The sequence below is a fragment of the Metopolophium dirhodum genome, chromosome 1, assembly GCF_019925205.1.
Source record: "Metopolophium dirhodum isolate CAU chromosome 1, ASM1992520v1, whole genome shotgun sequence".
NCBI lineage: Eukaryota > Metazoa > Arthropoda > Insecta > Hemiptera > Aphididae > Metopolophium > Metopolophium dirhodum.
The window spans coordinates 27,491,609-27,508,722 of NC_083560.1; the positions used below are offsets into that span (position 1 = coordinate 27,491,609).

General features: G+C 37.8%; 1 protein-coding gene across 1 annotated transcript; it reads left to right on the forward strand.

Moving 5' to 3' along the window:
- Positions 1-16,143: 16,143 nt before the first annotated feature.
- On the forward strand, positions 16,144-16,667 carry LOC132935338 (tigger transposable element-derived protein 6-like). Its single transcript, XM_061001865.1, has 2 exons — positions 16,144-16,216; positions 16,258-16,667. Exons 1-2 carry the CDS (start codon positions 16,144-16,146, stop codon positions 16,665-16,667), a joined length of 483 nt encoding a protein of 160 aa, XP_060857848.1.
- Positions 16,668-17,114: the final 447 nt, after the last annotated feature.

Here is a 17,114-nt window from a genome sequence, read left to right on the forward strand (position 1 = left end):
GTCTTTGAAAATTAACTTGCTAACATCGTTAGGTATCTATACTATAAAAGCAAGTCCCGATTTTTAGCCGATATGAAACATTAATACAATTGATTGTTAATGTTCCAATCAAATTTTAAAATACTTAGATATAACATAATTATTATATTATGTTTATATTTTATTTAACATAAGAAAGATAAATCGGATGTACGATTAACCTTATACAGGTGTTGATGCACATACGCACGTCTCACTTGCGTGTTTACTCAATGATAATAAATAAATAATAATTTGGACTCTTGACTATATTCATCGAGAAAGAATTGACATCAAGTATCAATGTCGATGGTGAGTGAGACATTTAAAACTTGAACTCCAATAAAAAGAAGAATGAAGTTACGTACTGTTATATTTATATTATATGCAAATGTCATAATACAATACTATTATTAATGTTTGTGAAATTGAATTTATTTCAATTTTAAGGCTGTGTAAATACAGTTAATATACTTCTTTTTTAATTTTATAATAATAATGTATTTGTTTTGATTATATGAATGATTACATAAGTTATGCCTTCAATAGTGGGTGATATCCCAGACAGCAATTTGTTGATTAATTATATTATTATAACATTGTATTAACGAGTAATATTAGTATAACGTTATTATAATACTATTATAATATTATCATTACAAAATGCTGTTTGGGATTGAGTAGGTAAATTAAAGTATGAAATAAAGTTTGCGCACGCCTATGGTAATAATAATATTAATTTATATTATGTAGCTTTCAAATGTTATAGTTAATATACTATATATTATGTAGGAACCATGGCAAAAGTACCTATATATAAGTAAATTATATATATATAAAAAGCACGTTGTGTTGAATTACGTTGTTTCCCGCTGTTGTAGCGTTGCTGTTATGGGTACAAAGTGCACGATAATTTTACAAACATTTCGATTTAAAAATATACCGTTTTAATAATAGCTGTGCCCTCATTTGGTAAGCGTGTGGTGTTGCCGATGTCACCCAGTCTCGTTTTAAATTCACTTAGACGTAATGACCATTTTCATCGTTTTCATATTATGTGGTTGGGAACTGAGAAAAAAATTTTCACAGTTATAATTTAAGTTTATTAGATGTTGGAATATAATATTATGTACGTGGTGTGGATGTGTGTGTGTTGTGGACAGTCAAAATGTTTGCCCTTTCTCATTGGACTTACGACGGGTCATCGAAAACCAAAAATCATCAGAAAAATAATCGTATATTATGCTTTTATAATATTATATTATAATTAAGTCATTTTCTCAATTTTGGACCACCCACACTCCCGAGACGATTGACCTACGCAGCTTGGACACCGACATGGTAGGACACTCTTATATTATTATGATGCGTAGTGAAAAGTGCTAAACTCACGGCACTTATAATTATAGTTATATATTTACGACTAAGTTTAAATTAATTAACCAATAATATTTTTTGAGGACAGTGATAGTCACTTCCTCGTGGTTCCTTATGGGTAATGCTAATATGATGATCGTGGTATTGTCAAACAAATTAAAAAGGAAATATTAATAATAATAACAATTCAACGACTACAGTTAGTAATAATAAATTTATTGTAATAAAATAAAAATACGCTACACGAAAACCAATTCGGATGTCTTGTAAGATTATTAAAATATGTATATTTAATTACATAATATATTCTTTTATATTAATTATTAAACCGGTTTTTTGCGTGCCATAATAATATACGCATTCGTTACATTTAAAACGATTTAAACACACAATATTATACGTTTGTCATAACAATAAGAGTCATTTTTTATTCCAGTAATAAAAAATGAATGAAATAATGTCAAAATTCAGATTCAGATTCAAAATATGGTTGTAACGGAACAAATATACACTATACTAAAACGGCCATTATCATGGCCAACACATATCACTATAGGGAGGGAAACACGAGACCGTTGATAAAGATTCATTTTTGTCGATGGAAAACGACATCTTGACAACCAGGCAACCATCGGAACGAGGACAAGTTGACTTGCCAAACATGGGTCGGCAGCCAATCAGAAACCGGAATACATTGGGGAACGGGTATATATACTGGTGCGTTTCCCAATAAACTTTCAAACAAAATACATCCGCCGTTTCGGTACTCCCGAAAAACCGATGCCCATGTGCCTCGTACACATTGCGGCAACCTTGAACGCCAAGGATATCTTCCTTCTCAACTCCCTATTTTATCTTACGATTTCGGTAGAAGCCCTTAAACCTTCCGGCCCGGCACAATGTTTTTCGTGCCAACGTTTTGGACACAGTTCCCGTAACTGTGGCCACCCACCCAGATGCGTCAAGTGCGCAGGAAATCACTTGGCATCTGAATGCCAAAAAACTCCCGACCAAACCCCGACATGCTGCAATTGCGGCGGGCCTCATACGGCTAATTTCCGCGGATGCCCACATCTCTTGACGATAAAACCCAAAATCGCACCACCAACAACCAAACCTCAAACCCTGCCACCGACAACTCAATCTTTTACACCACCCCCGCCCCCACCAACAACTACAATAAAACCCCAAACCCGCTCGTACGCTGCAGCCACCACCGGCCAAGCGCTCCCACCACCACCACCACCAAAACCGACCAGTCCCGAAGCCCCACAAATTAACCTGTCCCTCATTTTAAACCTCCTGACCAACCTCTTAACAGCCATAGTAAACAACCAGGACCCCAAAACCCTGATACAAACAGCAATACAATCATTCTTAACCATACTATCCCCCCAAAATGGATAACTTAAAAATTCTATTTTGGAACTCAAACGGCATTAACCACAAACTTGACGAACTGCGCTCTTTAGCACTAAAACTGAAAACCGACATAATCCTACTTAACGAAACCCACCTAAAACCCTCGGCCAGACTTCACATTCCTAACTTTTTTACGTACAGGAACGACCTGCCGCCCGTGCGGGGCTCGCCCGCCCACGGAGGCACGGCCGTTCTCGTCAACCGACGTATCGTTCACCAACCAGTTACCCTAAACACAACCATCCAAACCTCTTCCATCCTCGTACAACTCAACGGCCACGAAGTACTTATTTCAGCCGTATACAAACCACCCGGAACCCTACTAACGACAAACGACCTCGACCTTTTGACAAAGAGTGCCGAATGGCAAATTTCGGCAGGCGACTTCAACGCCAAACATCCGCTGTGGTATAGCCACACGACTAACGCTGCCGGCCGTGTCCTCTTTGACCACGCACAACAATCGGACTACTCTGTAACTGCTCCCTCTTCTCCCACACATTTCCCGACATGCACACGATACAGACCTGACATATTCGACATCGCCCTCGTACGACTACCCTATCAAACCCAAATCACTAACCTCAACGAACTATCTTCCGACCACAACCCCATTCTTCTAGATACACTCTGCACTCCGATCTCTTCTTCTCCACCGGTTACGAATCAGTTTATTAACTGGAAAAAATACACGACAACTCTCACGAACTTACCGAACTCAACCACTCAACCGACCAACGACCGCGAGTCTATCGACCTGGCAATCGAAAACCTCACAAAACATATCCAACAAGCGGTTGAATCCAGCGTATACGTACCGACACGCAAACACCCGTCCACTGTAGTACCAGACTACATTAAACTGGAAATACAAGACAAAAACCGTATACGCCGCGAATGGCAAATAAACCGCGACCCGACAATTAAACGACAACTAAACGCCAAAATATCTCTCATACGTACCTTACTCGCAACGCACAACACTGACCAATGGGACATCTTTCTTAACTCACTAGACCACCAAGACGGTTCAATATACAAACTCAACAAATGTCTCTTACACAAACGTCCAGCATCTCACCCACTAACCGGCCCCGACGGCCTAGTTTTTCCGGCCAACGAACGAGCAGAGCTGATAGCCGACTCGCTCGAACGTCAATTTCAAACAAACCCCGGCCCCGACTTACCAGACGTAACCGCTCACTCCCAGTACCTACAAGGCCTTGACATCACCCGATCTAACCTCTTTACCACTCCCGGCCAGATACAAGACATAATTCGCAACCTTCGCAAAAAGAAAGCCCCAGGTGACGATCTCATCACCAACACGGCTCTTAAATTCCTACCAAACAACGTTATACTGTCCCTTACTCGGATCATCAACAGCGCCTTCAGAATCTGCTACTTTCCCCTTGCCTGGAAAAAAGCAGTCATCATCTCCATTCCCAAACCTGGCAAAGACCATAAACAACCCGAAAACTATAGACCAATCGCCCTCCTCTCCTCCCTGTCCAAAATTTACGAACGACTCATCCTCACCCACCTACAAGACAAACTCAAAAACAAAATCCGTCCCGAACAGTTCGCCTTCAGACCCGAACACTCGACCACACTACAACTGACCAAACTCACCCACCAACTGAGCGAAAACCTTAACAACGACTTAAACACTGCTTCCGTCTTCCTCGACGTGGAGAAAGCCTTCGACCGCGTCTGGCACGAAGGCCTACTCTACAAACTCTCCAAACTCAACATCTCGTTAGAAATCGTAAAAATCATCCAATCCTTTCTCACCGACCGTACTTTTACCACTAAAATCGAACACTCCTTCTCTACTACCAGACACGTACTCGCAGGAGTCCCTCAGGGCTCCTGTCTCTCACCGACGCTATACTTGACGTACATTAACGACATTCCAACGACTCCTAAAGCCAACCTCTCACTCTTCGCTGACGACACGATGTTCTTTACTAGTAACATAAACCCCAAACGTGCAACCATACAACTACAACACCAACTCAACCTCGCGTCCAACTGGTTCCACAGGTGGCGAATCAAAATAAACCCGACCAAAACAGTAGGAGTCCTCTTCGGGCGTTCTAATACAACCCTCATTCCACCTCTAACCATCGATAACCAACCCGTTAACTTGTCAAAACAGGCCAAATACTTAGGCGTCACGATTGGACGTAAACTTACATTCAACCAACACATTCAAGACGTAACCAAAAAAGCTACCCGCGTCCGTGGTATGCTTTACCCCTTACTTAACCGTACCAGTCCCGTTCCGCTGAAAACAAAACTTAACATACTTAAACTCTACGTGACCCCTATACTTACATATGCTGGCTCTTCCTGGGCACCCTTTATCGGCCCCTCCCATTGGAGACGTATTGAATCCGTCCAAAACATCGGCATACGCACGATAACCGGTATGCCCACTATCGTTAGAAACTCGGCCCTTTTAAAATCAGCCAACTTCAAATCTATTCAAAATTCCATTTGCTCTCAATCAAAAACAATGTTCTACAAAAACTCTTTTTCCGAATACGATCATATCCGCCTCTTAGGTAAAACCCACTCCCCTCCAACCACCAAACGTTTACTCAAACCATACCCATTAAATTGGACTGACTAACATAACTGAACCTACCAATCAACCCCAAAATCCATCCACTAGTAGAGGCACAAGCCTGGAATAGTAAACGGCATAGCCACCCCTCCCAAAGCAAAGCAAAGCAAAATAAACTTCACTTCATTCAAAACCTTCAGACCTTCAACATCTCTAACAAGAACAAACCCGAAGGACCTGAAGCAGCACCAGCCAACGACGATCTTAGAACTGACCACGGCGGAAACGAGCTACCAAGCGCTCTCGCAGTCCCGACGACCACGAGCCACGACGATCCGGAAACCGACAACTGTGGAAACGAGCTACCAAACGCTCTTGCGATACCAACGACCAACGACGATCTACGACTAGCCTGCGGCGGACACGAGATATCAAGCTCTATCACGGTATCGACCGTAAGACTGTCGAGCACGCCGATCTCACAAGCAACGCCGTGACACCACCACAAGACCGTGGCGATATCACTCCTTCGGCATTGACGAGCAGTACCTCCACCGAACTTATCCCGGTCGACGGCTAATACCGTCGGATTACCGCGGGAGTCAACAAAATCGTCCTTTTCAGGACGACCACACCAAATTCGACCCCTCAAGCGCGCCTGATACGGCCACGCTACCCGAACGAAGTTCATAGACCGAACGCCACTTTTATGAGCGGGCCCGGTAGATCAACTTCATTCTTTCCACTTAACTTGTAACTAATATATCATAACCATTCACATTATTGTACGGGAAACCGACGGCCGGGTGGCCCTCGAACCCCTTCCCCTTGTAAAACTTGTAAATAATTAATCATTCCATAGAAATATACAACAATCTTTTATACCAAAACCCGAAGAAGTTTTTTATTAAACAACGGTGCCACGTGAAGTACGTGCACCGTTTCAACTGGCGCCCAACTAGTGGCTCGAACCACGAACACAACATTTACAATGACGAGAAGCAAAAGGACTGCTCAGGCGAGTCCAGTACAGGAAACCACCAACAACAAAGTCGGTCGATTAGAAAACACGGTTCTTCGATTAGAAGAAATAATCGAGCAAATGCAAACAGTAATAGAACAGCAGAATAATAAATACGAAGAAGCAATTAATGGTTTGAAAACAACTTTGGAAGACACAAATAAAGAAGTTATGTCTTTAAGACAATTAATAAACGACACAGACACTAAAATTGCTATCGAGATAGCTAGGCGAGAAAGGGAGATTCAAAACATAAGAAACACAAAACCAGAAGAGCCAACAGTAAGACCTAGTACTATTGAGATGACGATGCCAACGTTTAGCGGGGAACAAAAAGATGAACACCCGAAAAGCTTTCTTAAAGACCTAAACTCATACTTCACACATAAAAATATCACACCAACAGATAAGATTATAGTAATAGAAAATTGCCTAAAAGGTAAAGCTGCCAAGTGGTTTGGGATGATTAAAGATACGACACCCACGGCAGAATCATTTAAAACGCTGTTCCTAAAGCACTTCTTTTCCGACGACAAGCAGTGGGATATATTTATACGGTGTACCGAGGCAGGAAAACGCCCAATAAAAAATGGATTCCAAGAACACTTCCATCACTGGATGGCCGAGTTAAGATATTTGGATTCACCAAAAATGGATGAGGAACAGGCTATTAGTCTAATATTTAAACACTTCCCTATAGCCGTACAGGCGTATATACGGTCGACACAGGAAAAGAAATTTTTAAACATATGGGAGAAGTTAGGAGAGTTGGAAAACAATAACAAGGAAAGAGTAGACGGCGATGAACAAGTTAATAATACGCATAGTGAACAAATAGTGACAAAACATGACCAACCAAAAAAATTTAATAGTCGGTACGGTCAAACGCATACCCCGAAACAACCACATACCTTTGACAACCGATACGGTCAAACCACGCAACGAACACAGGAGTTCTCTAGTCGGTACGGCCAAAGACCAACTACACAGCAAGTAAGCCAATTATCTCCCAATATACGTCATAAGTTTAACTATCCTCAACAACGGCCACAGGATACTGGGTCAGGGCATTATCACGACACACAGAAAACAATCAGTCAAGTTACGGTAGACAACACGATTATAGAGGACGAACATGACAGTGAAGATGAGGACGAATATGACGAGGAGTCAAAAAACGGAAAGACGGGGATTATGGCCAGCGACCTGCTATAATCACACAAACCCGAGGTCTAAAAAATATAACAATTTTAACAGCAGCTGAGCTCACTAATGAAGAAAACTATGACACAAACAGGATAAAAGATACGACCAAGGGATGCCCATATATATATGTATCAATAAATGGGACAAACTATGAAATGTTAATCGACTCAGGAGCAGAAGTAAGCGCAATATCAGAAGAATGCAAAGAGCGTCTATTAAAGGACGACCCGGAGTTACCAACAATACCACTGAAAGGACTGGCAGTACATAATGCGGTGGGAGATAAATCGACAAAAGTTGATACACAGTTGTTGTTACCAATCAAAATACGAAATAACATAATCCACACATCAGTAATTGTTATTAAAGGCCTAAATGAGTGTGGAATATTGGGTAGTGATTTTTTGGAAATCTACGGCACGAACATAAACTTTGTCCAACGGAACATGTCTCTAACTATAAACAACATACAGCATTATATACCTTTGATTGAAAAGAAACTATCCCAGCCAATAGAATTTAAGGTAGTCACAACAAAAATAATACGATAAGTTACAATGACCACAACGCAGGAGGGCGTAGAGAGGTCAGCTAGTAAACTTACGAGTAAAATAGACAAATTAGTCAACGAGTTCCCGGAGGTATTCCGAGACATCCCAGGAAAGATAAAGGGATATGAATGTAAGATACGCCTGAAAAGTAACATACCAGTAAACCAACACCCATACCCAATACCGGCAGCAAAAAAAGAGGCAGTAGAAAAAGAAATAAGACGAATGATAGAATTAGATATCATTGAACCATCAAGATCACCATATTCATTACCGATAGTACCGGTATTTAAAAAAAATGGTGAGGTACGGTTGTGTTTAGACGCCAGGAAAATTAACGAGATCATTATTCCTGACAGAGAACGACCAATGACCATCGATGCAATATTTTCAAAATTCGAAAATATAAAATGTATTAGTACCCTAGATTTGCGATCTGGTTATTGGCAAGTGCCAATTGCCAAACAGAACAGGGATCCATGTTCATTTTTGGTAAATGGTAGAAATTACTCATATAAGAGGCTACCGTTTGGATTAAATATAAGTGGATCCGAGTTCCAGAAGAGTATGGACATGGTATTGGGTCCGTTATTAAATACATGTGTTACAGTATACATAGACGACAATTTAATAACATCAGAAAACGAGGATGCACACTATGAAGACATCAGAAGTGTACTACAAAGATTACAAGAATACAACGTCACGGTGAATAAGGAAAAATGCCAATTTTTCAGGGAAGAAGTAATTTTCTTGGGTCACGTGATTTCCACCAAAGGTATTAAGATGGACCCAGAAAAGGTTAGGACAATACAAACGTTCAAGGCACCGACGAAGAGGAAAGAAGTCCAGAGCTACTTAGGATTTATAAATTTTTATAGGAGATATATAAAGAACTTTGCGGACTTAATTAAACCACTGATCGACTTGACTAAAGAAGGAAAAAGATGGACATGGGACAAAACACAACAGGAGGCATTTGATAACTCAAAAAAGGCATTTTTGAAAGAGGTCATTGTGGCATTCCCAGATTTTACCAAACCAATGTACTTAAATACAGATGCGTCGAATGTGGCAATTGGCGGCGAACTATACCAGGTATTGGAACACAATGAAAGGGCGACTCTAGGCTACGCGAGCCGGACACTAAAGCCACCTGAAACTAGATACACGACAACAGAAATAGAGGCATTGGCACTGGTATACTGTTGTAACAAGTTCAGGCAATACATCATGGGAAACAAGACGATAGTGCAAACAGATCATCAGGCACTTATTTTCTTGAAACAATGCAGGTTGACAAGTGGGAGATTGACGAGGTGGATACTGGCATTACAAGAATACAATTTAGAAATAACGTATATACCAGGAAAACAGAATATAGTTGCAGACACGTTGACACGGTACCCGAGAACTACAGACGATAGGAAAGAAAAAAGAATAGTATTGTACAAAATCGATACATCAAAGTACAGCAAGGAGTTGACAAAGGCACTAGAACGGTTAGGGGAGTTACAAAAAATGGACAAACACATTATCAAACAGCGGGAAAAACAATCACCAAATACGAAAATAGAAAAAGGAGTATTATTCGTAAAAAACAAAGATGAGTGGCAGGCAGCCATACCAGACCAACTCGCAAAAATGCTAACAAGGGAAACACGCATATTATTCGGTCATCCGGGCCAATATAAGACATTTCATTTATTGAGAGAAGTATGTATTTTCAGAAATATGCAGAAGACAGTGATAAATATGATAAGAACATGTGACTTGTGTCAAAGAAACAAACCGTTAAACTACAAAGCGGATGGGCCAATCACAGCGCAGAAACCAGAAAAGATATTAGAAAAGGTTTCGATCGATTTAATGGGCCCATTGCCGAAGGGCAGAGGAGGAACACAGTATATATTGGCGATATTAGACATTTTTACGAAATACATAAAACTCTACGCGATAAAAAAAGCGACTACAAAAACAATCTTAAACAAAATAGAAAATGACTATTTTATTAAGGTAGGCAAACCAGAGGCTGTTCAAACTGACAATGGAACACAATTTACAGCCAAATTGTGGGGGGACACGTTGAGGAAGCATGGCGTAAAAATAATCTATTCAACCAAGTACCATCCACAATCGAACCCGGTTGAACGGTATAACAGGGAAATTGGTAGGTTGTTGAGAACATACTGCAACGATCAACACACAAAATGGCCCTTATACATTGAACAAATTGAAATTTGGATGAACAGAGTGAGGTCAGAGATTACTGAACTAACACCTGAACAGCTAATGACCGGACAAAGAACGAAACAAAATATTGAACAGATCATAAATTACCCAAAACAAACAGGCCAATTACAGAAACAAGAGTTAGTGGAATGGGCAAAAGAGAAAAATTCAAACAAAGCACGGAAAAGAGAAGAAAGAGACAAGAAAAGGAAAATAATAGAGTATAAGGAAGGACAACTGATACTAGTTAGAAATCATCAATTATCAAACGCGGGCAATAGTGAAATAAAAAAATTATTTAGCATATTTGAAGGTCCATTTATTATAACTAAAATAATTAGTGAAAATACATTGGCCATTACGCAAGGACAATCAAAAAAAGAAACACTAATAAATGTTGCAGAAGTACGCCCATACTTTGAGGCGGACAACCAATCAAAGTAATTATTATACAACAGCAAATAACATGACCCAATCGGAGCCCCATAGACGATTTACGTATCAGAAAAGGGAGTGGATCAAACAAAAAAAGTATATAAACAGCCGCAAAATATTAACAAGAAATTATTCAGTCATTAACAACCATGGCACCGACTAGAAAGTATGAGGAGCAAAAAAAAAGCTGCCGCAGAGAAAAGAAGACAAATACGTAAGACTGACACTATCAATAGCCACGGACTGGCATCAGTTCGACAGGTGAAGATAGATGCCAATGATGAAGCACGCAAACGAAACAGAGAAAAACACATGTCCATAATACAATGGGTGAACGAAGTAAATGCAGTAAGACAACGTCATAATACCGATTGGAATACACCGGCAGATTGGAGAATGGTGACGGAACGAACCGTTCATAGATATATACCATTCGAACAAAATGGCGTACAACTGTCGGAGGCAATAAGATATATCACAGAGAACCTGGCAAAATATGAAAAACCAAAAACATCAAGAAAATGCGTGGGAGAAAACACACCGCTATGGTATTTGTCTCGAAACGCATTACGTAAAGAACTATACAGAGCGTCTGTACGACGCACCGAGCTCACGACAGATTAATACCGAATGACTTCACCACCCGGACACTAATCTGGGGGGGGGGAGTTGTAACGGAACAAATATACACTATACTAAAACGGCCATTATCATGGCCAACACATATCACTATAGGGAAGGAAACACGAGACCGTTGATAAAGATTCATTTTTGTCGATGGAAAACGACATCTTGACAACCAGGCAACCATCGGAACGAGGACAAGTTGACTTGCCTAACATGGGTCGGCAGCCAATCAGAAACCGGATTACATTGGGGAACGGGTTTATATACTGGTGCGTTTCCCAATAAACTTCACTTCATTCAAAACCTTCAGACCTTCAACATCTCTAACAAGAACAAACCCGAAGGACCTGAAGCAGCACCAGCCAACGACGATCTTAGAACTGACCACGGCGGAAACGAGCTACCAAGCGCTCTCGCAGTCCCGACGACCACGAGCCACGACGATCCGGAAACCGACAACTGTGGAAACGAGCTACCAAACGCTCTTGCGATACCAACGACGATCTACGACTAGCCTGCGGCGGACACGAGATATCAAGCTCTATCACGGTATCGACCGTAAGACTGTCGAGCACGCCGATCTCACAAGCAACGCCGTGACACCACCACAAGACCGTGGCGATATCACTCCTTCGGCATTGACGAGCAGTACCTCCGCCGAACTTATCCCGGTCGACGGCTAATACCGTCGGATTACCGCGGGAGTCAACAAAATCGTCCTTTTCAGGACGACCACACCAAATTCGACCCCTCAAGCGCGCCTGATACGGCCACGCTACCCGAACGAAGTTCATAGACCGAACGCCACTTTTATGAGCGGGCCCGGTAGATCAACTTCATTCTTTCCACTTAACTTGTAACTAATATATCATAACCATTCACATTATTGTACGGGAAACCGACGGCCGGGTGGCCCTCGAACCCCTTCCCCTTGTAAAACTTGTAAATAATTAATCATTCCATAGAAATATACAACAATCTTTTATACCAAAACCCGAAGAAGTTTTTTATTAAACAACGGTGCCACGTGAAGTACGTGCACCGTTTCATGGTTAATGGCTAAAGAAGTTCAAGGAAAGTAAAAGATACATTTTCACTTTAATTGTCAACGTTATACAAGTCATATATCAAAATATAAGTTGAAGAATCGTCTACAACACCGCATGAACTATACCAATGAGCTGAATCAAATACATGATTATATAAGTATTAATAGTACCTCTATTGTATCATGCATAATATATTATAAGCATTACTAGTATTAAACTGTTCACTAGGTTCAGGGTTTATAAAATAAATATGAAAATTACTCAAGCTACCTTCTCTCAGTTATATCGTGTGTATACCTATAAACCCAAATTAAAACCACGTGTATGTATCGTATACGTACCAAGTACGATTGGTAAATCCTAGTTTTAACTAGTAAAACCTAGCTTTGTCAATTAGGTAGGCTGACTAATCATAAAACACAGTAAACGGCATTATTATCAATTTACGTATTTTTCGTTCATTTTGTTCCAAATATGTTGCAGTTATTGCCAGTACCATATACTACCATGTATAGATAATATAGGTACAAAGCAGAAAAATATTTTGACTGTGTGACCAATAAATATTTTGTGAACAAATCAGGGCTTACATTTGAAAAAAAAATCCGTTTTATGTTATTTACAATTAAAACGCTATTCAACTTTTGCATTTAGTTTTGCGTTTACCGTTATACAGAATTAAAACGTTATCCAAGCTTAGTGCTTATCGTTATTTAGAATTAAAACGTTATACCTACAAGTTTTGCATTTATCGTTATTTAAAATATCTATACATTTTAAAAATAATAACTTATGTGTGTAGGTAATGACCTGGTTTCGGAATATAATATTATAATCAATTCTTAGATTATTTGCATGAAATAAATAAACATTTATGAAACCAATAGACCTTTTAAATAAATAGATTTTAAAATATTTCGTTTTGCGTTATTTTTTGTTCAATGATATTCTATAAATTATGATATATAATATATTTTGCTAATCGTTTTATTTTGAGGTATTTAATTATTTTTGATTATCGCTTTCCGTTATAATTACGATCACTAATTGCAATAGTTTTTTGTCAAATATAACGTTATTATTGCAAGCCCTGGGACAAATACAAATAAGTCGTCATCAACCAATTTGCAGTGTTCTCAATACCAGCAACAGGCATACGCCGTATAATATCAATATACAGTCAGTTGTAGGTATAGTTAACTATACTTTGTAATTTGTATTGTACAAATAAAGTGTAAAAGTTGATGAGTCGGCTTCTATTTTCATTTCACATGATTTTTCGTATTTTCGTATTAATATATCATATACCAGATACCTACAAACCTGACACGTACTACTATATAATAATATAAAAAGTAGGTACATATTTGTATTTTAGGAATATTTAATACCTATGCATAGGTTGTTATAGTGGAATCCATTTTATGTTGTTAGTTTTAATATTTCAAACTTGAATGTATATATAGGGGGAAAGAGGTATTCTCGTATAGAGGATTTTGAATTCATGTGCGTCATTTAAAAAAATTAAACATAATTCTCATACCTACCTCGCTTTAAAATATTGAATTAACGAAAAAAATAACGTTTGTAGAGCACATAATAATATTGTTTACGGTATAGCTAGCATTAAAACTAACAACGCAAAATGTACTCATATATGCTCCTAAATGTAAATTTGCCATTCTGTACAACACAATATAATAAAATGTATTTGGAATTTATACCGTTATGAACAATATTATATTATATATTGGGTCTCACGTAGATTCAGTTGTTATATAAGGCGCAGTATAATATAGTAACTAAATTTTATTATTAGAGAGTGGAATTAAATATGCTAAAAATAAAAAAAAATTACTGCTGTTAATACACGATTGTATAAGACCCTAAGAGGTCATCATATTTAGGTATAGGTATTAATTCATAACTTTTTCTAAGGCCTGTCAGTCTAGCACCATTAATACATTTTTTTTCGATTTCATTAAAAATTACTATACGTAGTATAAGTACTTACTCAATATAATATGCAGTATAAATTTATATAATGATCTGCAGTAATAAAAAATTCAAAATGTGTAACTTCAAAAAAACTTACTATGTGCATCAAACAAATGTTTTTATACTCAAGATGTATTTCTTTGGCTTTAACCAAAGTCTGAACACGAACTTCAAATATATGCGTTTCTTATAGTGATATATTATTATAATATGTAGGTATGTGGAAATATATATGACAGCAAATCATACAGCGTACCTACCTAATTAAACGTTATAATTAATTATATGTAAACTTAAAAACTATTAATTTAAGTCAGTCGGTAAAATAAACAAAAAAAAAACATCAAAGTTTGGGTAGGAAGCTTGATGACGAAGACCAACATCTTAGACATGCAAAATTATAAACTCGGGATCCGTACGATGACAAATACACGGTGAAGAAGTTAAAATATACACGTGCTAATTTTTTTTTAAATGTATACTACCCATATCTATATGGGATAACTTTTCATGAAATAGTCATCGGAAAATAGCATTGTGTGCCGATCTAATATTAACAAATATACGAGTAGGTACAGTAGATAGAACCTCATTAATTGACAATAATTGAGGCTCTATGTTGTCCAAATTCATAAAAGTACGAATGAAACAAAATAATATATGAAATGAGCCTAGACACAAATTTATACAATGTGTGACTGTTCAGTATAAAAACAATGTATACCTATTGTAGGTTTAAGAAATAAAAAATGTTATTTTGTAGTATACAATGCCTAATTGGGCACTACAAAATACAAAATAACTATGGTTAGAGTACTCCGAACTAGCCTACTTTTCTCATAATATACCAATATAGTACCTATGCGTAATAATATTACAATAAAAATAAAATGGATAGATGCAACATGCATAATATTATAAATATTAATAATCGTCTAGATACCTATTGTTTTAATATGGTTGGTAGATCCTTGGTATTATAATATTGTGCATCATCCAATACACCGACCCGTAACTATTTGGCCACACTCTATCTATTAGTGTTATTACGAGGAACAACTTTATACTGTGTAAAGCCCATACTATAATATCACATAGTCTCATTTAACGCAAAAAAAAACAGGACCACCTTAGGTCTATTTTTGCTATCTGCGATACCTAATTAGTATGTGACTATAGTAGCATATAAGGTATATACTTCTTTATAGATTATGTTCGTTGTTTGTTATATTTTTATGTTATTTCATATACAGTAGTCACTCGATAATTCGAACCTCGATAATTCGAAAAACTCCATAAATCGAACTAAACGCTAAGTCCCCTGAGAAAACCTCTATAATTAGAAAAAAATACATGTATTCCGGTCCCCTCGATAATTTGAAATGTCTGTCGGTGAGGCACACTCTACAATTAGAATTTTTTTTTCACGAATCTCTATAATTCGAATTTCTTTAAACACGATTATATGTACGTTCATATATACATATAAGGATTATGATAGTTAAATATTATCGTAGTTTAATGTTATCGTATCTTACCTACCTAATCTATACCAAAATAAACCTCTGCTATGGGTAAACCGTTATTGAAATTGAACAAACGAAATCAGTCGTAGCTAACGTAGTCAGTCGCAATATGGGTCCCGTAAAAGTGTACAAGTGTTTGTCGATAGCCGACAAACAAAAAGTGATCGCAGCAGTTGAAGCAGGTGAAAAAAAAAAGATGTTGCTCTACGTTTTGGTATACCAGCTTCTACGCTTTTAACAATACTAAAACAAAAGGACCATCTTACAACATTAAGACAGAAAAAATGTGAGTACCCCGATCTGGAAGAATGTCTTATGGCTTGGTTTACTCAAAGTAGGCAAAATAATATTCCAATATCAGGACCTATTTTAAAAGAAAAATCTAAGTTGTTTGCTACCAACTTAGGTATCACAAATTTTCAAGCTAGTGAGGGTTGGTTAGAAAAATTTAAAAAACGTCATGATTTAACTTTCAAAAAAGTATGTGGAGAGAGTGCAAGTGTTGACCCGTGCATTTCACAAGATTGGAAAAATGAGTTAATCAATCTATTGGTTGATTATGATGCTAGGGATATTTTTAATGCCGATGAGACCGGACTTTTTTATAAATGTTTACCAGATCGCACTTATTGACATTTAAAAACGAAAAATGTCATGGTGGTAAAAATAGTAAAGAACGGATAACAGTGATGTTGGCCGCGAACATGGATGGATCCCAGAAACTTAAGCCCTTAATGATCGGAAAATTTGCTAACCCACGCTGTTTCAAAAACGTAAAATATAATAATATGTATGTATAATAAATAAATATCTAATAATAGTTTTAAAAAATACATTGTAATAATATTTATAATAAGTAAATTTAAAAATAAACGTAATACATACATACATTATGTACAATTTTCCACCTCTCTTTAATTCGAATTAATTTTTTTCCCTCGATAATTCGAACACTCGGTAAATCGAAAACCTCTATAAATCGAATTTTTAACTCGGTCCCCTGAATTTCGAATTATCGAGTGACTACTGTATTATACTATATTCCTAAAATATTATCAGCACATTTAAATGATAATTATA